Here is a 21,610-nt window from a genome sequence, read left to right as displayed (position 1 = left end):
AAAAACAATTAACAAATGGGAATAATAAACGTTACTAATCTTAAAGAAAAAAAATGTAAAAAAAGTATACGCCACTTCTTCCTGCACCCCCATGTTTTCTTTCTGCGCTCCGTCAATTATCAAATACCAACTTTACCCTTCCGTCGGCAGTCAAAACCCTAATCGTAATTTCCATTCACATTTTCCCTAAGTCCAGATCATTCTACCAGGCTCAAAAGTCCACAAAAATGTATACTCTTTAATTATATATATAAATTATATAATTATAACATCTCATTTATATTATCTAAATAAAAATAATAATATTATGATAAAAGATCAAGGATTACAGAAAATGAAATAGATTAAAATAATAAATCTGAAATTTTGTTTATATAAAAAAAAATGTGCCCCACAGTGAATAAAGTTTGAGAAGTGAAAGAAAGAGGAAAGAGTTAAAATGTTTTGATGAATGCTTTTCTCCATTGGAGTGCTTCCTTATTAGGTCTACCCCATTTCCCTGCTTCTTTGTCTTCCAACATTGTGTGTACAATGGCCTGCACATATCAAATCAAATCAAAAACTTATACTAACTTTAAATCACTTAGCTTCATCTTCTAATTTTTTTTATTCAAAAATGAAAATTGAAAATGAGATGAGATGAGATTCATGACTAACCTTGTAAAGTATCCATTTAGCTATCACCACTCTTATAAATTTTGAATCTTTGTAAAGGTTCAGTAGTTCATCACATTTCTGAGATTTGCACACCAAAAAAAAAAAATCTTAATTTCTATAATTTCTGAGATTTACTTTGTGCACTTCAATTAAAAGTAGTTATTAATTCTTTAGCTGATATAATTAATTGATTAATTAATTAATAAGATACAATTTAACATCAGCAATCAAATGGTAGAGGGAGTAGGATACTAGGTAGAGCATTTCACTTTTTTTTTTTGTTTTATTTATCTTATTTTTCTCTCAATCTATTTTTTTCCTTCCACTCAATCACCTATTATAAAATCTCAATTTTGAATCTTACTATTAAAAAAAAAAATTGACTGAAATTAATTTATTAATGTTTTTCAATATTAAGAGATTCTACATTAATAAATTATAAAAAAAAATCATATAAACCATTACAGCACTATCTTTAGTAAAATAAATCTTAAGACTACAAGTTTGTATATTTTTTCTTATATATTTTTTCTTTTATTTACTTATATATATATAAATAAAAAAATTAGGGATGAAATTCACTAACCTCTTTTGGGGTTACCTTATTAGCCTTCTTACGGCTAAATATTTGAGAGTCAGAAGATTGAAGCAGTTGGTCGATTTGCTCGTCAAGAATTTTACGGGCCTCCTCCAAATTTTCCTACACAATCAAGTACGATTCAAACTTTCCGCACTTTTTTTTTTCTTGATATTTGGTTTTCTACCCAAATATCTTAATTTTATGTATTATATAATAAATAACATATATAATAAAACTTCAATAAATTTATGCATATATTAGTTTTAAATAATTAAAAAATTATTTTATCTTTTGTCCTTTTTTCTGCTAATAATGCTTATGAGAAAAATCCTATTATCAAACTCAATTTTCTTCGCCCAATTAATGAAAAGGTTAAAGTAGAAACTCAATTAAAAAAATAAATATTTTTGGTACTCAATACAAAATTTATGTATATTAGTAAGAATTAAACAAAAAATACCCAAATTTATACATAAGTACTTAAGGTACTTTTTACTTTTATTTTTGTTTATGTAAAGTATTAAAAAATAAGTAAATATAAAGTATAATCGGAATATAAAACTAACATTAAAAAATATTTATAAATTGATAAATAAAAAGTTGAGTGAGAATAATCTTTCATAACACGATATATTTTATTATAATATACTTCTTTGTATAAATATAAATAAAATGGGACTCTTAAAGTACAATATGTATTTGCACATTTCATACAATAAAAAAAAGAGTCATAGTCTTTTACAAAGTTTCATTTAATTAATTTTGTTTGAATACGGTTAATAGTTAAAGATAATTGAATATGTATTTATTATTTAGTCATGATAAGATAGATTTAGTAAAAAAATAATGCCAATATGTAATTAATTTTCTAAAACTTACTAAAAAATTTAAGTTTATAAAATAAAATGTAAAGATTAATTATCTGTAATGTAATATTCATCATTATTAAAAATGAAATGCTTATTTAGTGATTAAGTCTTTCATTTGTTGTTTTAGTTCATTTTGGTCTCCTTATTATTTTTTTTTCAATTTAATTATTTAATTTTTTTAAAAAGTTCAATTTGATAGTTTCAAGTTAATATTAATGTCAGATTTGTACATGTCACGTGTCAATTAATTTTTTTAATTTATATATATACATACATATATATATATATATATATATATATATATATATATATATATATATATATATAAACTGCTATGTGTCAAGTTATGGTAGTGTCATATAGTAACAGTGTTAGCTTAACTTGTATATATAAGTCGTAATTAATTAAGTTTAATTATTAATTCGATATCAAATGGAAAATGACCAAATTTGATGGTTTTAAGAAATTGAAAAACTAAATTGAATCAAAATTTTAAATATAGAGACTAAATTGAAAACCATCACCATCATGTGACAATACCATTTTGCACTACCACGTGACACAATCATAACTTGACATGTGATATGTGCGGACATGCATTAAAAATAAAATTAAAATATTAAAATTAAAAAAAAATAAAAATTTTCACAAATTGACAGGTGATACATATGCATACAACTTTAACGTCAACGTAAATGAATGACCAAATTGAAACTTTTTAAATAAGTGAAGAACTAAATTTAAATAAGAAATAATAAGGAAATCAAAATAAACCAAACTAATAAATTACATAATAAAATAACTAATTAAACCAAAATAAAATAAGTAACAAGTTTAAATTATTAAAAATTGTAAATAAAACTATCGAAATTAAAATTTTGTACCTTTTTTTTTCATTTAAACGAAGCAAACTAGTTTGTATACTAATAATTAGTTTTTTTGTGTAGTTACCTGGAGCAGCAGGAAAACTTCTATCAAAGCCACTGCAAGATACTCTTCTGCCTCCGGAGAATTATTCTTGCACTTTATGTATTCTTCATGCAATGTCTTCAGTGCTTGACCTCCCCTCTCAGATTTGCTTTCACCAATAGCAATACACTGAAAATCACAAACAAGTTGAATCAAAAGAGATTATATCTTAGCTACTTTTCTTCATTCTTTTTAGCTTCAGTGTTTCACTTCATTCACAACAAAATCTAGAACCAGCAAAAGAACAAAACCTTAAGAGTGTTAACTTCTTCTGCGCTAGGTCCAAGCTTACTAAACCGGGAAGGGATTATCTCATTCTGATAAGTTTCAACTTCTGCATCTTTCACTGTTTTCAACAATGACTTAAGAGCATCTCTTCCTTTGCCCTCAACATTAGATGGATCAACTTCACTCTCAGACATGGGTGAATTAAAATTAGGAAATGAAGAAGAAGCATGAGCAGTGATGAGTTTTGGATTCATCTTCAAGTTAAACAATCCAAGAACACATGCCAGCACAAGAGAAGCTCCTTTAACCCCTCTCAAAATTTTGCTGCCTCTTCCCTCCTTCTGTGAGGGCTCAGAGAATCTTCCAACACTGCAATTTGCATGCCCAACAGAACGTGTAACTTGGTATCTGGTGCCACAAAATTGAGGGGCGCAAAGAGATGTGGCATGGTTTAACCTGAGATGAAATCTGATAGAACCTGCACTTTGAAATCCTTTGGAGCTGTAGGGAAAGGGACAGTAACGTAGGGAGATGGCAGATTCCATTGATGGAAAGTGTTGAAGGACAAATTATGCAGTGTTTTACTACTAGTATATATGATGCAGATCTGAAAATGCTTGAGAATGAAATTTGTGCATCTTTGAAGGAAAGTTTGAAGGCAGGTATCTATTTTGTGTTTTGAAAGAAAGCTCAGAAAAAAGGGTGTGGGCATAATTTCTTTTACACATTAGCCAAGAGAAACGATGTTTCGTTAATCACGTGTTGGAATAAATCTTTGCTTACAACAAGGGAATGAGTGTGGACACAAAAATATGAATTTCTTTGCCTATCTAGCAGGACTAGAATAGAATCAGAATGTTTGTGTCACACTTCACAAACTTTTTATATTTTTAAGTTTTTTTGTTTGTGCTCTTAACTCGTGAGGAATACTCATTTGAATAAACCTTGTTCTTTGTCACATGGGAAAAGGAAAAGGTTCGACATGGACCAACTCGCAGAAAAGCTAGCTTCTGTATGTGGAAAATTTGGTGAAAGAATTGCAGGAATATGGATCAAAGTGAAGTTTCAAGCTCAAATAGGGTTACTACTATATGAAGGTTTTCCTAGGTTTACTAAAAAGATAAACGAAATCACACAACGTTATAGATGTTGAGATTCTTCTTGAGGCTTAACTTGATTAGGATTATCTTAATTTAAGGCTTTCATCAGAATGCTGAGAGATTCATTGATACCAGAGACAACTTTGAATAAGGAGCCCCACCTTCTTTGCAAAAGAAAAATTAGCAACACTAGCTAAAGCAACACACCTAACAAGAAAATCATGTGAGAGCCAAAACTTGGTAGGGAAAAGGCTAGGATATATAGTCAGAGTTTTTTTTAATTTTGGCATTTGACTCTTTGGTAGAAGATTACTTATTTTATATTTTTCTTATCGTGTGAAAATATCTTAAAGGGTGTCTAACTCTTTATACACACCGCTTAGCACACAAGGTATTTCATCAAATACATTGACCAGTGAAATACTACCCTCTGATTTAAATCAACCACAAGTCTGAACCTCTACGGTTCTCCTTCCTTTTGAGCTATAACTATGTTGTTATACAAAAAGTTAGTAACCATTTACTACTATTAAATGCTAGTTCTTAAAACGTTGGCTACTACATTTTTTCACAACAGATGCCATTAGCTTACCAATAACAAATGGATGTAGTGTACTTCATATACCTATGAGGTATATGAATGTAGATATTGGTGACACTATACTCAAATGTCTCAACAAACTATGATGCAAAATCCAATAAAGCTATGGGAGTTGATCATATATAGATGATATAGCATCGTCCATACGTAGGCACTATAGTGTGGGTCTTGTCATTATAAATCTCACAAAAATTTTAAATTAATTTTGAGATAGAGGACCTTACTGACGCTAAGGCTGGCGTATGCCACGTAGTCTACACCATACTAATTTGTTTGATGAATTTTCTAATTAGCATTATATCCTACAATGCCCGGATACGGATACGAATATGACACGGACACGGATATGGAGATACGACAAAATTGAAAAAGTATAAGACACGGACACGGCAATATACATAATAAAATCTAATAATTATATTTCATAATAAAAAAATATTTAAAATATCATAATGTTTGAGTCTTATATATGTTAATCTTTATCAAAAAATACAACTTCTAATTCTGGTTCATCAAGAGATAAGCTAGCAATATCAAGAATTCCATTATCATCCATTAAAAAATCATCCCCAACAATAAAAAATAATAATATCACAAATTAAAAAGAAATTATATAATTTAAATGCGACAAATATTAATTATAAGAATAAAAACTAATATTTTAATTTAAATGGGACAAATATTAAAAAAAACAAGATATAATTCAAATAAAATATAAAAATTTAAATATAAAAAAATTATTCGCTCTATGTAGATTTGTTTCATTTTACTTTAAACTTGTCTTTTTCATTTGAATTTATATCTTAACATTATATAAAGGTGTTTGAAATAATAAAAATATAGCAATAAAAAACTTGAAAACATAACAAATGTTATTTTTCTTCTATTCCAGTTAATTTGATCTTATAAAATTTCAACAATAGATATATTGTTCCATTTAAGGTGCAATTATACAATTAAATTACATAATTTTAAATTTAATATAATAAATAAATTATAAAATACAATAAAACATTATTTAATAAATACTAACAACGATAACAAAAAAATTGTTCACATATACAAATATACACTGTATAAGAAAAACTACAAAAATTATTTTTACATAAAAAAATTATGAAGGATATTTATTTAAATTATAAAAAAGAAAGTTTATAAAGTTACCTTTTCTAGACTTTCTTTCTTCTTCCCTTGGTTCTGCAACCGTAAAGCAACAACTTTCCTTCATTCTACAACTGCAAAGCAACAACTTTTCTTTATTCTGCAATTGCTAACAAGTTTTCCAATTGTATTTCCTCTCAACTCAAGAGCTCCCAATCTCGATTCTTTCTTTTGTTTTTGTTACTTGTGATTATAACATCTCATTTTACTCTAATTTATAGAATAATTTATCCTCTCAACTCAAGAGCTCCCAATCTAGAATAATTTATTTTTGTTCATCATCTTGATTTTATTTTATTTTAATAAAAGGTATGGAAGATTATTTTTTATCTTTTTATCTCCATTTTTATTTAAATTTTTTTGGGTTTATTTTAATAGAAGGTATGAAAGATTATTTTTTATCCTTTTATTTCCATTTTTATTTAAATTTTTTTGGGTTTATTTTAATAGAATGTATGGAAGATTATTTTTTGTCCTTTTATTTTCATTTTTATTTTAATTTTTTGGGTTTATTTTAATAGAATGTATGGAAGAGTATTTTTTATTTTTTTATTTCCCTTTTTATTTTAAATTTTTTGGATTTATTTTAATAGAAGGTATGAAAGATTATTTTTTATCCTTTTTATTTCCTTTTTATTTTAAATTTGTTAGATTTCCTTTTAATCTCTAAAAAAATGAGAACAAAAATATCATGCCAATCAAATCAAATATCCGAGTGACAATAAAAGGAAAGGGCAAAAAGTGAACAGAGGAAAACATGAACCATTTTCGCTCGGATACGCGAAAAAAATTATTTGAATCCCAATCGTGCATCCAAGCAGCCAGAGGTGTCCGCTGACGCGTGTCTTAGAGCTGGCCGCGTCTGATCCATGGAGAAGCTTTCAACACTGTGTCGTGCAGGTGTCCGTCGCGCCTTCGCGTCTGTGTCCTCTTCGGGAGCGGGAAGCGTCGTCCAACCACCGTGTCGAAGCATCACAGATTATACCTAATAAACATACATATATACCATAATTATTGCCAACTTCAATCAAAATTACTCTTTGCTTCAGAAGTGAGAATTGAATATCAATTTATAATAACATCGAAGTTGGAAAATATATCAATAAAGGAAGCAAATATTTGTCCAAAAAGTGGTTACATTAGTTCTAATGTTTATTGCAATGTTCACTATCATAGTACTAAAGTTCTAAACATAGTACATCCAACTTGAGTCCAAAGCCAAAATCACATAAGACGAGAAGTTGAGGTCCAAATAATCATAATTGAATGAAGACATGTAAAATCAAAATTTAAGATATATAAATATGTGAAGCTTAAAAATAGTATATACCATATAATTGAAAAAACAATTTAATGAAGAAGGTATACTGAGAAGTCATGTTCAAGGTATGGGTTGATCATCCAAGTTTTTGTCATAATTAGGATGCACTTGATTGGTACCAGTGAAAGTATCTGCAGCCTATTTTTCTAAGACTGGGGTTAATTGTTGTCGAATAAGCTTAATTTCTTCTTGCATCATGGCACAATTTCTTTTTGTTTCAGTCAACTCCAGATTGGCTTGTCTTACCTTTTCCTAAAGCCTTTCATTATGTCGTGCATGTTCATCCTCTATAAGGGATAATAAGGAAGGTTGAGTGAGGGATCTGACACCATATTGAATGTTGGCACTCAAGTAACCAGTGTCATAAACTCGGCTTCGACTCTTTCCTCAAACAACTTCTTTCCAACATTGAATTCTTGATGATGTTGTGGATCTTGCAAAACTATCTGATTCCAAAGTATTAGTAAATGTCAAACACAATTGTAAGAAATTGGTTCACTTGTCATAATAGGGTTATTTTCATTACCTTCAAATAGAGGTAATTCCTACTTTTTTTAAAAAGAAAGTGATTTCTCAATGTAATCACTTTCAATATAACTTATACATGAGCATGTAAACAAAATGAACATTAAAGAAAATAATTGTTGGCAATAATGAAGGCTTGAACTTGTGCCTTCGCTTACCTTTTTAAAATATTTGTGATTCTCATGTGGCTACGTTTATCTAATGTCTGTGTGGTTTTAAAATCTTTGTTCAAATTTTGAACTTTAACAACAAATTAAGCAGAACTTACACTTAGGTTTACAATTCTCACATATGCATGCAGGTTTTTAGTAGTTTTTCCAATTTCCAAGTATAAGTTTCAAAACAACATATATAAGGCCATTTGTTGGACAAACAACATAAGAAAAAGTACAGATCCCTTTACAAGTGAAGCACAATTTGCACATAAGTTTACAATGGCACAAGCATTGAACAACTACAAGTACAGACAATTAGAATTTATGAAGGCAAGGCAAAGGCAAACAAAATTTACAAGGCATGGCAAAGGCAGAATTTACACATAGGGATGTCAAAAATATATGTACCCGCGGGTAAAACTTGCAATCGGTAGGAAACAAATATTAAAAATGGATACCCGCGGGTATAGATATTTTTGATACCCGCATGTTAACTCGTCGGGTACGGGTATCATAGTATCTGTACCCGTGGATACCCGTACCCGCTAAACTTTAATTCACAAAAATACCCTTATATATATATATATATATATATATATATATATTAGTAAAAAACATTCTGACCTAATTTTTTCTAAGTTGCACATCTTGTCTTGTCTTCTGTTTTCATTCTTCCAGCTTCAAGTATTGGTACGTTGTCTTCTTCGAAGTACACCCCTTTACATTCTTCTCTTTCCCTTCTTTAAAATTGGACATATACATCAAACCCTATATAGACAATGACATTTATGGTATACTTGTTGTTAAATGATGGAATCAAAATAAGAATACTTGGCATGTGGGAGTTGAGGTTTATTATTTTATTATTTTTCAGGAATCAATCAGAGAAAGTGAATTTGTTGATCAAAACACTAATTAAAGAATTTCCATTGTGTTGAACATCATTTTATATCTATTTTTATAATTATTTGGACTTGTATGGATCTGAGTTTGTTTGAACTTCATTTAAAATTTATGACAGTGATCTATTTTATTTTATTTGAATTTATGATTAAATATTTATTTTTTAAATAATTTTGTAAATATCCACGGGTACCCGTGGATATCCGCGGATATGAAAAAAATATACGGGTACCCGCATAACGGATACTCGACGGATATGGGTACGAGTACGGGGCGAATATTTATCCAGTGGGTAAGGTACGGGGAAGCTACTACCCATACTCTACCCACCCCATTGACATCTCTATTTACACATGACAAAGTCCAATATTTCTACAAGTTTTGGATTTACTAAAATAACTAACTCACCTTTATGTTGAAGTCTTCAACTCCCATGATAGAACCTTTACCACCAACCGACAAGCCTACTCACAAGCAATTTCAACATTACCCGTTAATAAAATAATAGTCAGCCAATTGAGGTTTATCTGTTTACATTCATAAAAAATGACCACGCCAATCAATGAGAGTTTAATCACTTATTAGTTTGTGCATGAAATGGCCATGCCAGCCAATGTCCCAGCCCTATCACCTTCCACCCCCTCTCAATTGCCCCTTCCATCGAGCTTCTCAATTGTGTCTCAAATTCCTTTCAATGGAGTTCTCAATCGCATCCCCAAACTTCCCAAAATCCAAATAGAGGCTTTTCACTCACTTATGGCTCCAGGGAGAAAGGGAGAAACTCAAAGGCTTTTCAATCTCTCAATGTCGCCTCTCAAGAGCTTCTTGCAACTCAACTCGCAACTGGAATGAAAAATGAAAAAGAAGCTCACATAGGTCACTACTCAATGTCGCCCACACGGGACGTTCACAAAGTCTTAGAAAAGCAAAAGTTTGAAGGGTGAAAATGAAATTTTGGATTCCCACCTAAACTTAACTAAAATCTTTTTTTTTTATTTCAATTACCTTAACATTGTTTCCGAAGCGAACCATTTTATTTTAATAAAATAAATCTAAAAACGATTTAGAAAATAATATTTTTTATTTTTTTTCTTCTAGAGTCGTTTCTCTCTAGATTTATTGAGATACCACATGTAATAATTTCATGTTACAATATGATGTATCACTACTTTAAATCATAGTCAAAGGCACCTAAAGTGTCACACAACCCAAAACCATTGAAGTCGCATTTGAAATTGAGTTTGATTCATCACCAACCAAACCCTATGAACTTTCTGGAGAAGATCTTGCCAAAGCAGCCCCCAAAGAGATGTTGTTAGATGGTTGCATTAAGGGCCTGAGAAACTAAAGATGGTGACTGAGTGGTTGAAGCTTCTGTCGACAATAAGAAACCGGAAGAAGGCAATGTTGTTATGGGTCTTTATTCTTATATAGTGTTCAACTTTGTCTTTTCTATCCAATGTGAGACTTTGACTCACACTTAGACCCTTGTTTTTTTTTTCTCATATAAACCGGAAGAAGGCAATGTTGTTATGGGTCTTTATTCTTATATAGTGTTCAACTTTGTCTTTTCTATCCAATGTGAGACTTTGACTCACACTTAGACCCTTGTTTTTTTTTTCTCATATGATATATTTCCCTTCAGCTGTGTGAGTGACCCCTTTTTGGTTATGCTTATGCGGTCAATCACTTTGGTGACCCCTTTTGGTTATAGTTATGTGGTTATACGGTCAGTCACTCCGAACCATTGGTTTTGATACCACTGTTGAATTATATATTTATGCCAAATGGTTATAGTCATTGAGAGATTGTGGTTCTATATGGTTATATGACATTAGTCTTACACGTATAAGACCTTTGACACCACTTTTATACCAAAACCTTAAGGCAATAGTGTTATGGGTCTTTATTCTTATATAGTGTTCAACTTTGTCTTTTCTATCCAATGTGGGACTTTGACTCACACTTGGACTATTACCAACACACGTGACATGGTAAATATACGTGGAAGGACACTAAAACTAGATTTTGTTTTAAAGAGCATCAAAGCATTCATCTTTTTTTTTTTTCATCAACAAGAAAAACTATATTAAACAATGAGACAATTGATTATCATTATCCTTTTACAAGCAATATTTACATTAAACGTGTGTGATTACATTAATAAAGTTATACATTACTTTAAAGAACCGATATTTGATGATTGGAAGGTCCTTTAAATTATGATAAATGTGTTTAAGAATTGAAATGATAAAATCATAAAATGAAGACATGACTGAGGTCGAACGTCATGTTAAATTGGATCGTGTCTAAGTTCAAGTTGAAGTTGTGCCAAGTTTATTAAGGTTAAAGTCGAACCGAGTAAGTTTGAGTCGAAGTCGATCTGATTCAGTTTAGACCGAAGTCGACTCAAGTCGAAGTTGACCCAATCGGTTCGGGTCAAAGATCGAAGTGAGTCTACTCGAGAATAAGGTCGAGTCGAGTTAGTCTAGACTGAAGATCGAGTCAAGTCGAGTCGGTCCGTGACGAAAGTCGGGCTTAGCCGACCCAACCTGAATCTTCAGAAGCAAAGGTCGAGATAAGTTATCTCATTGAAGGTCGAACTAACTCAATTCGGACTCAAAAATAAAGTTAAGTTTGTTTTAAAATGAAAACAAGAAAATTGAAATCTAAAATATTTTAATTGATCCATCTAAACAAATTAATTAAAAAAAATTCAATAGTAATTTAGATACATATATTTTAATTTATTGGGATTATCTTTCATCATTAAGGTAAGAGTGTATGTGTTTGTTGTGAATGGAATCTGGTTGATATTGACATATATAGAGTTATTGAAAGCACCAAGGAACACTCACCCGACCATAATCCGCAGAACTGGTTTGGCTACGTATGATTGAGGGCTAGCTATGGAATTGAAATCAATAAACTTGATTCTCAGTAAAAGCTAGTTCCATTCACCAATCAGATACCAGTTCTTAAACCTGTTCAAACCAGTATGTAAACTAATTTTTAATTCTACATGTAAAATTTTTTAAGCTATACCACTTTTTTTAGTTTTTAAAAGGTTTTATCCACTCTGTTCTTCTAGTTTGTGGTTTGGTGAATGTATAATTTTGGTTTCTATAAAAAACATTAATTGCACACATGACTCTTCTATTTTTTTTAAAGTAATTTTGTTCTACCGTAATACTTTTTGTTTTTGCTTAAATCCACTTTTAGTTTTTTGTAATTTTATAAATACATGATTTTTGTCTGTGTCTAAAATTTAATTGCATATTTAATTATTAGTTTTTATATAAATTAAGCAATTTAAGTCTATTATAAATATTTTTCAGGATGACAATCTTAATTACTTATTTACAAAAAATATTTAAGTCAAATTTTAATAATAAGTTTTAATATTGTTATTACAAAAATATGTTATGGTAGCATTTAATCATATATTATGCTGCACCAAAATAATTTAATGTTGTGAACATAGAAGGCCAAGTGAACTTAAGTAAGACATTTTTTTTTTTTAATTTCTAACAAAAAATGTTAACCTATCTATAAACTATAACAATACTAGTTGTTCACATAAAATATTAACAATAATGCTTATTGATAAGTTTTAATATCGTTATCATGAAAAATGTGTTAGTATTTTGTTTTTTTAGTAATTAGATGATATATGACATTACACTAAAATTGCTTAATTTTCAAAACTCTTACAATAAAGTTTTATAGGCACCAAAATTACAAATTGACAACTATGGGATAAAAAGTAATTTTAAACAGTTTTAAAATTAAAAAAAAGTACAACATCTCTAAATTATTTTTTATTTCCTTTTTTTTTAGTTGTACTGTTTTTATTTTCAATTCTATTCTCTAAAACACAGGCTTTATAAACTAGAAAAAGAAAACAAAATTAAGCACTCTTTAGTGAAACATATAAATTACATTACAACTAAATTAATATAAAGTGGATGTGCTTTTACTAATTTACATAATTATTTCAATGGAGAAACATTCTTGGGTGATAAAAGTTGGTGATGAAAGTACAACTACCTTACAAAGAAGGTCCCATAGCCCATGAATGAATGTGTGTGGGTCTTAACTTAATGGAACAATGAATATGTTATCATCACATATGACTCCTTTATGAAGTTCTATAATCAAAGCAAAAACTCAAAAGCAAGGGAAATCCATGGAAAACCTAATAACATTAACAACCACCAAACATCTCTTCCTTTGTTTCTCTTTGTTCTATCTCTTCTTCACCTATCTTTTCCTTGCTTTTTACGTCACTTCCTCTCAATCCAAATGCTTTTTCAGATCAGACCCTTTTCATCCAATTCAATCTTCTTCTCTCTTCTCCTACCCTTCTACCTATGGACAGCACAAGTATGCCATTTCAACCTCACGTTCTACCTGCTCTTCTCCTCTCAACTTTTCAGGTACTATGAAGCAATGCCAAGGCTTGTAATGACCCCACAAAATGTTTGCCGATTTTTTCTGGTTTTAGGATGAAGATAGCATCTTTTTGCTAAAGGGTGTTGGTTTCTGTGTTCAGATTACTGGGATGTACTGAAGGAGATTCAGAATTTGCGCAGGAACCCTGAATGTTCTACGAGAAATGTGAGGTACATGCAGATGCAGGGTGGTGGTGGTGATAGTTTCGGTGGGAATCTGAGTAGCCATTTAAGGTTTTCTTTTTTTGATCACCAAAACGATAGCAGGGAAGTCCCATGTGGGTTCTTCAAGAAATTTCCAATAAGTGATTCTGGTCAGTTCCTCTCTCTCCCTTTTCATGTATGCATGAGTAAGTGAAAGATAAGTGTATGCTGTTGAGCTGGCAAATCTTAGGACTTGGTTTGGATTTATGTTCTTTGGTATGAGGAAATTTTAACTTAAAGAGTATTTCATTTTTAACTTTTTTTTTTATGTAAATTTTATTTTGTATATGGGTTGGCACAATTAAATTATCCACATTTAATTTATTTGTTTTTACCGAGAAAAAAAAACAAAAAATGAATGAAAAATGACGATGGCTCTAAAGCTTTAGTAAAGTATTAAGAAAAATGTTATGAGATAGATTGAAGAACAAAAAAGTATTTATGCAAATTATGTTGAAGTTATATAAAATATGTATGATACAATAATGACAAATGAGAATTTCAAACAAAAGTAAAAAAAAAAAAAAAAAAAAACTTTCAAGGCTATGTGTACATAGTCATGTGTCCTTTTTAATCAAATCTTGAATTAGCTTACTAAGAATATAAGAAATATTATTTTTATGAAATATTTATTTATTTTTAATGGTATCGTTTTGATTGGACAGAAAATAAGAAACTAGTATTAAACAAAGATTAATTTCATACCAATAAACTGAAGAAAAAAATGAGCTTTGGATATAAACTTTTGAAAATATATTGGATAAAAAAGCATTTGAAATGGAGGACTTTGGTCTATAAGAAATGAAACAAAAATGTGTGCATTCGAATTTTAACAATATATAAGGAAGGAAAATATATAAGAATGACTTAAAAGTATAAATTGGAGAAGATGGCTAAACATATGTTTGTGCAATAGAAGTATCTATGATCAAAATTACAAAGTAACGAGAAAATTAATAAAAAAAAATGCTTAATATTAATGTATTTAAAGTTCATAATTAAAACGAAGGAAGTTACCGAGAGTAAATTGTTGTTATAAAGTATTTAAAGTTTTATTACTATTATATATCCAACTAAACATATTTTATGGTGGTGAATATTGAAGCTTAAAAGAATTATTTAAACTTGAAAAAGAAAGCAAGAATTACACAAATGAGTATGATAAGATGGATTCATAATAGAGATAACAAATATGAAATTATTACACTAGAACATATTTATGTGACACTTAGGGAGAAAAAGAAAAAGAAAAAAAAAATTGATTAAGATTTTGTTAGCGACACTTATTAGAAGTATTAAAAGAGATGGCTTAGTAAACAATTTGATGAAAATTATGTTTTTAACTAAGTTTAAGAATGTCTTATATGATATATAAATGTATGAATTCCAATTATGTAAATAAACATCATCAATTTATCATTATGGTAATATCAAAATAAAAAGTGTTTTCTCCGTATGCAGATGAAATTGCGATGGAAAAGTGTGAAAGTGTAGTTGTAGTTTCAGCAATATTCAATGAGCACGACAAGATCCGGCAACCTAGGGGTCTTGGGTCCGAAACACTAGAAAATGTCTGCTTCTTCATGTTCATAGATGATGTTACTCTCAAAGGGCTTCAATATCATGGCTTAATCTCAACAAAAAATTCCAGTGGATACAACAAGATAGGTGTGTGGAGAATTGTGAAGGTTAGAAAAGAGGATTTGTATCACAACCCAGCAATGAATGGTGTCATACCAAAATATTTAGTTCATAGGCTTTTCCCAAATTCCCAATTCAGTGTTTGGATAGATGCAAAACTGCAACTAATGGTTGATCCATTGTTGCTCATTCATTCACTTGTTATATCTCAGAATGCAGACATGGCCATATCAAAACACCCACATTTTCTTCATACCATGGAAGAAGCAATGGCCACTGCAAGATGGAACAAATGGTGGGATGTGAATGCCTTGAAGATGCAGATGGAAACTTACTGTGAAAATGGATTGCAACCATGGAGTCCCACCAAAATGCCATATTCCTCAGGTTAATTTCATCTTATTTTTAAATGTCTTTATAGTTTTGCTTACAAACATTTTAACCTATAAAAAAACATCATAAATCTTTGAACTTATCAAATAAGATATAAGATTATTTAATAAATTAGATATTAATAAGTAGATTTTAAGTTTAACGCAACTTTATAAAATTAATTAGTAAAATGAGATTTGTATTCATTTATATACTGTAAATTCGTCTTATCTTTAGTCGATATGGAATCTTTATATGTTTCATGTCTAAGCGTAGATATATCAAGCGTAAGACTGGTGATTTGATAGCGGGTTAATAACGGATGATACAATAAGTTTACCAAATAACAAATTTGACTATAATAGAATTTAGATGAGTGTGATACTATCTTATGATATCAACTTTAAGTATAATCTAATTTTACAAAAGTTGTGTACTAATTTTATTCATTTAACTATTTGTTAGGAGAATTAAATCTAATTGCATGGCCTATAGTGTAACGAACTTTGGAAAAGGTTGTACTTTTTGATTTATGTTTGGAACATTCATGAAAATGATTACTAAGGAATGAATATAATTGGCAGATGTGCCAGACAGTGCACTGATCCTGAGGAAGCATGGACTAAGAAGCAATCTATTCTCATGCCTTATATTCAATGAGTTGGAGGGTTTTAACCCAAGAGACCAATTAGCTTTTGCATTTGTTAGAGATCACGTGAACCCCAAGTTGAAGCTCAACATGTTTCAGGTTGAAGTTCTTGAACAAGTCACTGTGGAGTACAGGCACAATCTCAAGCCAAGTGATGCGTCCATTGCCAAAAAACTATCTATGACAAGAAAAACTGTAAGGGCAAAACCAGATTTGTTGCATCAAAATGGAAGCAGTAGCAGCAAGTGCCAGCAGTATCTTGCCACCATGTGGGGTCTCACCAATAATGCCGCAAAAGCAAAGAATGAACAATTATTTGATAAAGGAGGTTCAAGAAACAAATCAAAGATAAAATAGAACTTCATAATTTAATTTGTCTTCTAACAAAATGTTGTCGATAAAAAAAAGGAAAAGAAAGATTCTTCAATTAAGAAAGAAAAACTGAGAACTTGCTAAAGTTTAAGAGGACCATTGTGCTCTTTCGGCCTCCATTCCTTTTATAAATAAATAAATCTCTTTGATTAACTCCTTTTACTTAATGATGTTGTTTGAAAATGTGTGGAAGTTAAGAACAGTGGTGATTCGTAGCACTTAGCAGCAAAATAATTAATCAGGAACTGTTTTTTTGGAATAGGGATTTATCGAGACAAATTAATATAAGTTGGGGACAATTTTTATCCTATTCCTCATAAGTGTATACGTTCTCATATGAACTGTGTGGATGAAAAAGCTCTCATCGAGTCATTGTTGTTGATAGCATAAGATCTAATATAAAACTGAACTCAACTGGTTTGAACTTTGATTGTTTCAATTTAAATGGTGGGAAAACGACACTTGTTATTTGCAACCAGAAATTGTCTTCCTCAATGCCATAAAAAATAACAAAATAATCACTAAGATTCACATTTTGGATCTATATGATATTTTCAGTTATTAATTCTGGAACCAAAATTATCGACTTGGTACTTACAACAATCGAGTAATACAACATAATATAGTTGGAGGATCCAAGGTGGGAAAACCCAAGTAATGTAAACTATATACGACTGAAGAGTACAACAGAAAGGGGTATTTAAACTGTTGCAGGGTCGTTGATCACACCCAAGAAATCATCTTTTATGGTACCTATGCAGAACTGCCAAAAGAAAACGCATTATATCAGATAAGTGAGTTCTAAAAAAACCATTCAAATTTAAAACCATATAAATATTCAATATGCAAAGGAAAAAACTGATTTATCTCTGCACTTGTCATTTTAAAAACTGGACAGTTGCAAAGTTTATAACTACACCACTACAACTGAAGGGAACTGAAGGGAAGGAAAGCATGGACCAAGCACGTGCAGGAGTATAAAACTTTAACAGCATACAACCTAGCATCATATGCTTGCTAAAATGATATTAGTTTTACTAGGCCATCAGCATCATGAATTCTTTCACACAAGGCGTACAAGATGATAATGCTAGGAACAATACAGGCAACATGTGACATCAACAAAGTGGTAAAAATAATATCATTCTGATTGCATGCAGTAATTGGAGAATATCTACTCATAATTTTCTCCCGACATTCAAGAGTTTACTTTGCACCATGGAGTACCAATGCTTTTTTGCATACCACAACTACCGGCATAAATTTATTAGTTCATCATGGTAGCTAGAAACTTTGCTTGGTAGAATCCCATGTTGATTACTTTGGACAAGGGTTACGTTTACCAGCAAACAGAGCATAAATTAGCATTCCAGAGATGTAAAAGTATGACCACTTTCATGATATTCACAGACTACTGTAAAGATAGTGGTCGTGAGATGAGCTAAACATTAAAATTAGAAAAAACTGAAAGCTCTTCTTAGAGTCATTTGTAATTGTGAAAAAATGTGGGAAAAACAAAAGCTATATCCTTTACAGAGCTAAAAATCTTTCTATTATTTGAAATTTCTCAAAAACAGAATTTAGTATAAAACTGATGGGGCTTAAATTAATAGCATTCAACAAAATAAAGTATAATGCATAATATATGTGCATACAATTTCAGTAGCATCCACTCGAGTCCCAATTATCTTTAGTCTGACTTCACTATCTTTTTGAATCTTAACCTGCAAAAGACCAATTTACTAAAGTAAAAACATAACCCATAATCATCAAATAAGACATGACAACAAACAGAAAATATAAATTAATTTGCTCTTTTTTTTCCATTGGGGAAGTAATAAATGATACATACCGATCCATCTGAAGTAGTGTAATTTGGCATGTCCCCAGACTGGAACTCCATATCATCCGGAATCAACTAAAAGGAAAAAACAAAAAAAGAGTCTCAACAAACAAATCTACACATAAAAAACATTACATGTTGAAACTTTTCAGTTTCAAAGTATTGCCATAATCTATTTTAATTTAATGAAAAAAAAAGAGAAAGTTTTAATGGGTTCAGATGTACGGTAAAACTAAAGCAAACCCATTATGATTTAAAATTTTAGATGCCTTGCATGCCATACCACCAGTCATCCCCTTATAAACTGGTGTAGTTAGTATCAGCAAACAGAATATAAAAGAAGGAAGGCAAAAAAAATCTAGGGGAACCCAATCTCTGATTACAACTTAAAGTTGGGAAAATCCCCTGAATTGTAATCACTCCTGACCCTCCTTAATTGCACACCCTCTTTAGTTAGCCTCCAGCACAGCCTCCACCACTTTCAATGTGTTGGGTGTGAGTAGATGTGCTTAGTCACACATAACCTAGTGACATGACCTAAATAGTGCTTATTATAAGGATTGGGCAGTTCTCACCTTACAGACCAATTTTGTGAGGTTGTGTTATGTCCTAAAGCCCAATTTCTAAGAGATAGCATTCATATATAAAAGAAAACAACAGATGGTTATATCATTTTTATTTTTCACTCCTGCACTTGGCCACATTTAGATAAAGAGAAATTAGGAAATAGCTAGAGAATACATATTAAATAAAATATAGATTAGAAATGAAGTTATCTATATGTATTCATCCTGTCCTAGCCCAAAATAATTCAGGCATTCTCCCTATTACAAGTCCCTACTGGATAATTTTCGGGTTGCGAAGTACTTTTGAGGGTGTGGATATCCAAAAAAACCTCATTTGCAATATTTTGAAATAGCCAGTAACTGGCATTACATTCCAATAGCAACAACAACAAATGAAAAACATAATTTTAGTATTCAAATTTTAAAACCTCCATGGCACTCCAATGACAACAATAATAAAGGACATATAGTTTTAGTGTTTAACATGAAGAACAATAGTAAGAATCTTTAATATATAACACATTATACAAGACAAATTCCACAGACAGGAATAATAAAGGACACATAATTTGTGTTTGACATGAAGATCAATACTAACAATCTTTTACATATAATATCACATTATAAAGTACGAACTTACGTGGTTGGAAACAAAGATTTGTACAGGTCCAGCTTCAGCAAAAAATCCCATCTGCACAAGCATAATTCAACGGCCATAAACCACAATCTCCACAAATTCGAGTTATACAGCTTCATTACTCTAAAGAAAAAGAAACTGTACAAACCTTGTTCACCATGGTGACAACAGCTTCCAAGATCTCCCCCTTAAATGGTCTGAAGACAACACATTGGTACTTAACAGGAAATGTCACAAACCCTGTTCCATCACGAATTAACCCTTTCCCTATGTTTTCTATCCCTGTAACTGCCACCACAAATCCATGTCGACCACTGCAGAATAGTTGAAAATCCAAATGTTAAATCCATCCAAGGTCCAACCAGTCAGTTAGAGTGAAATGCTTTGTTGTTCCACGATCTAAATTATATACTTGGCATGAAATCTAATCACAAAATACTGTTACAACTAACATTCCCAATTATCATCCAATAATTAAAAATACATATTTTTCCTTTCCCTTTTTCATTTAAGCACGATGAAGAAAAAAATATCAATGAAGAACAAAACACCTGCAAGTGCCTTCCACATCTTTCATTAGCTTGGAAACAAGATTATCACGAAGGTTACGACCAAAGTAGCGTGGATGGAGCTGCATATTTCGCTCCAGTACTATGTGGAAAAACATTTTCGCGTTTCTCCTTTTCCTCCTTTCTTACCCGACCTTGAAGTTACTTCTGGCCACAAAAAACACAACAAGAATAGACTCCAACTATTAAAAAACCACAAATTATAATATAAAAAAACCCTAAAACCTAATGAATATTATGTTCAATCCTCCTCAAAAAAGTTTTAAACTTCGATTGTAATACTAAATGCGAGAAGCAGGAGCACACCCGAAGTAGAAGAGCAATAACACTGAGTATGCGAACTTCAAAGGTCAGAGTGAGGTAGGATATGCTGAAATTTAGAGAGAAAGAACGTCAAGTATTAGCCTCAGTGATAAACGAAAAAACAAACATAGAACAGTGTATCGCAGCTAGGTAATCAGTGTGATTATGATTCCTAATATTAGGGTTTTCAATTGAAGAATTTGATGGTGTAACAGACCAAAATTAAAATTAAAAACTCACAACGATTATCGGAGCGGTGAATGCTGAAGAAGAGGCGGCACCAAAGGACTAATTATCACTGTACTTCTGTTTCTCCTGCAGGGAAAACCTTTTATTTTCTAACTTCCAATTACTTTTTTTAAATTATCCTATTGACTATAATATATACATATGTCAATTATAATTAAAGTCAGGATGGCCGAGTGGTCTAAGTCGTCAGACTCAAATTCTGGTCTTCGAAAGAGTGCGTGGGTTCAAATCCCACTTCTGACAATTACTTTTATAATTTTTTTTTATTTTTTCATTTTAATATTTATGATTATTGATTTAAGTTTAGATCAGTACTTGATTAATATCAAAAGAAAAACATTACCTGTTGATATTTTTATTTATTAAATATTATTTGGCACTAAAATATGTTTTCTATTTGTTAGTAATTTAAATACCTTGTTTAAAAAAATAAAATAAAATTTAACAAATTTGAATTACGTTACTAAAATAAAGCATTATAATTAAAAGCAATTAGAATTTAATATTTTAGTTTCCTTAAAATTTTAAAGTCTATATCCAAACATATGGTTAAAGTATTTTTGGAAATAATTGACATATTATTTTTTTTGTTATAGAAAAATTAAAAATCGTATGACAAGTGTATATTGTTTAAGTAAATAATTTTAAAATAAATTTAAAATTTCTACATGCAATTTGACTA

The 21,610-nt window shown here is 30.4% G+C and overlaps 3 protein-coding genes and 1 non-coding gene across 5 annotated transcripts; 2 read left to right on the top strand and 2 right to left on the bottom strand.

Moving 5' to 3' along the window:
* Window positions 1-325: 325 nt before the first annotated feature.
* LOC114179140 lies at window positions 326-4,023 on the bottom strand. Its single transcript, XM_028065371.1, has 5 exons — window positions 3,327-4,023; window positions 3,058-3,204; window positions 1,244-1,357; window positions 658-735; window positions 326-536 (listed from the first exon to the last, which is right to left on the bottom strand). Exons 1-5 carry the CDS (start codon window positions 3,846-3,848, stop codon window positions 435-437), a joined length of 963 nt encoding a protein of 320 aa, XP_027921172.1. The 5' UTR covers window positions 3,849-4,023; the 3' UTR covers window positions 326-434.
* A 9,215-nt stretch (window positions 4,024-13,238) lies between these two features.
* On the top strand, window positions 13,239-16,867 carry LOC114179758. Its single transcript, XM_028066205.1, has 4 exons — window positions 13,239-13,508; window positions 13,625-13,837; window positions 15,189-15,755; window positions 16,325-16,867. The coding sequence occupies exons 1-4, from the start codon at window positions 13,259-13,261 to the stop codon at window positions 16,744-16,746; spliced, it is 1,452 nt and encodes a 483-aa protein (XP_027922006.1). The 5' UTR covers window positions 13,239-13,258; the 3' UTR covers window positions 16,747-16,867.
* A 362-nt stretch (window positions 16,868-17,229) lies between these two features.
* Window positions 17,230-21,027, bottom strand: LOC114176524 (DNA-directed RNA polymerase II subunit RPB7). 2 transcript variants are annotated; one of them, XM_028061592.1, is made up of 8 exons: window positions 20,920-21,027; window positions 20,683-20,746; window positions 20,359-20,523; window positions 19,956-20,121; window positions 19,811-19,861; window positions 18,614-18,679; window positions 18,417-18,485; window positions 17,230-17,524 (listed from the first exon to the last, which is right to left on the bottom strand). In XM_028061592.1, the coding sequence occupies exons 3-8, from the start codon at window positions 20,472-20,474 to the stop codon at window positions 17,462-17,464; spliced, it is 531 nt and encodes a 176-aa protein (XP_027917393.1). In that variant the 5' UTR covers window positions 20,475-20,523; window positions 20,683-20,746; window positions 20,920-21,027; the 3' UTR covers window positions 17,230-17,461. The 2 variants fall into 2 exon arrangements, with proteins under 2 accessions (XP_027917393.1, XP_027917394.1); XM_028061593.1 differs by having other exon boundaries at window positions 20,359-20,520.
* A 60-nt stretch (window positions 21,028-21,087) lies between these two features.
* On the top strand, window positions 21,088-21,171 carry TRNAL-CAA. The gene has a single exon. It is a non-coding gene; the product is annotated as a tRNA-Leu (tRNA).
* Window positions 21,172-21,610: the final 439 nt, after the last annotated feature.

The sequence above is a fragment of the Vigna unguiculata genome, chromosome 3, assembly GCF_004118075.2.
Source record: "Vigna unguiculata cultivar IT97K-499-35 chromosome 3, ASM411807v1, whole genome shotgun sequence".
Lineage (NCBI taxonomy): Eukaryota > Viridiplantae > Streptophyta > Magnoliopsida > Fabales > Fabaceae > Vigna > Vigna unguiculata.
The sequence above is the reverse complement of the archived record's forward strand: the minus strand, read 5'-3'. Positions and strand labels throughout refer to the sequence as shown.

Excerpts from the sequence above, each read along its gene's own strand:
- LOC114176524 (XM_028061592.1), bottom strand. The coding sequence starts at position 20,474 with ATGTTTTTCCACATAGTACTGGAGCGAAATATGCAGCTCCATCCACGC. Across the intron at positions 18,486-18,613 it reads ACACTACTTCAGATGGATCG|GTTAAGATTCAAAAAGATAG; the intron begins GTATGTATCATT and ends GGTCTTTTGCAG. Across the intron at positions 17,525-18,416 it reads GAGTGGATGCTACTGAAATT|TTCTGCATAGGTACCATAAA; the intron begins GTATGCACATAT and ends TTCTTTTGGCAG.
- LOC114179140 (XM_028065371.1), bottom strand. The coding sequence starts at position 3,848 with ATGGAATCTGCCATCTCCCTACGTTACTGTCCCTTTCCCTACAGCTCC. Across the intron at positions 3,205-3,326 it reads AAGAAGTTAACACTCTTAAG|TGTATTGCTATTGGTGAAAG; the intron begins GTTTTGTTCTTT and ends TGTGATTTTCAG. Across the intron at positions 537-657 it reads CTAAATGGATACTTTACAAG|GCCATTGTACACACAATGTT; the intron begins GTTAGTCATGAA and ends TGATATGTGCAG.
- LOC114179758 (XM_028066205.1), top strand. The coding sequence starts at position 13,259 with ATGGAAAACCTAATAACATTAACAACCACCAAACATCTCTTCCTTTGT. Across the intron at positions 13,509-13,624 it reads TTCTCCTCTCAACTTTTCAG|ATTACTGGGATGTACTGAAG; the intron begins GTACTATGAAGC and ends TTCTGTGTTCAG. Across the intron at positions 15,756-16,324 it reads CAAAATGCCATATTCCTCAG|ATGTGCCAGACAGTGCACTG; the intron begins GTTAATTTCATC and ends TATAATTGGCAG.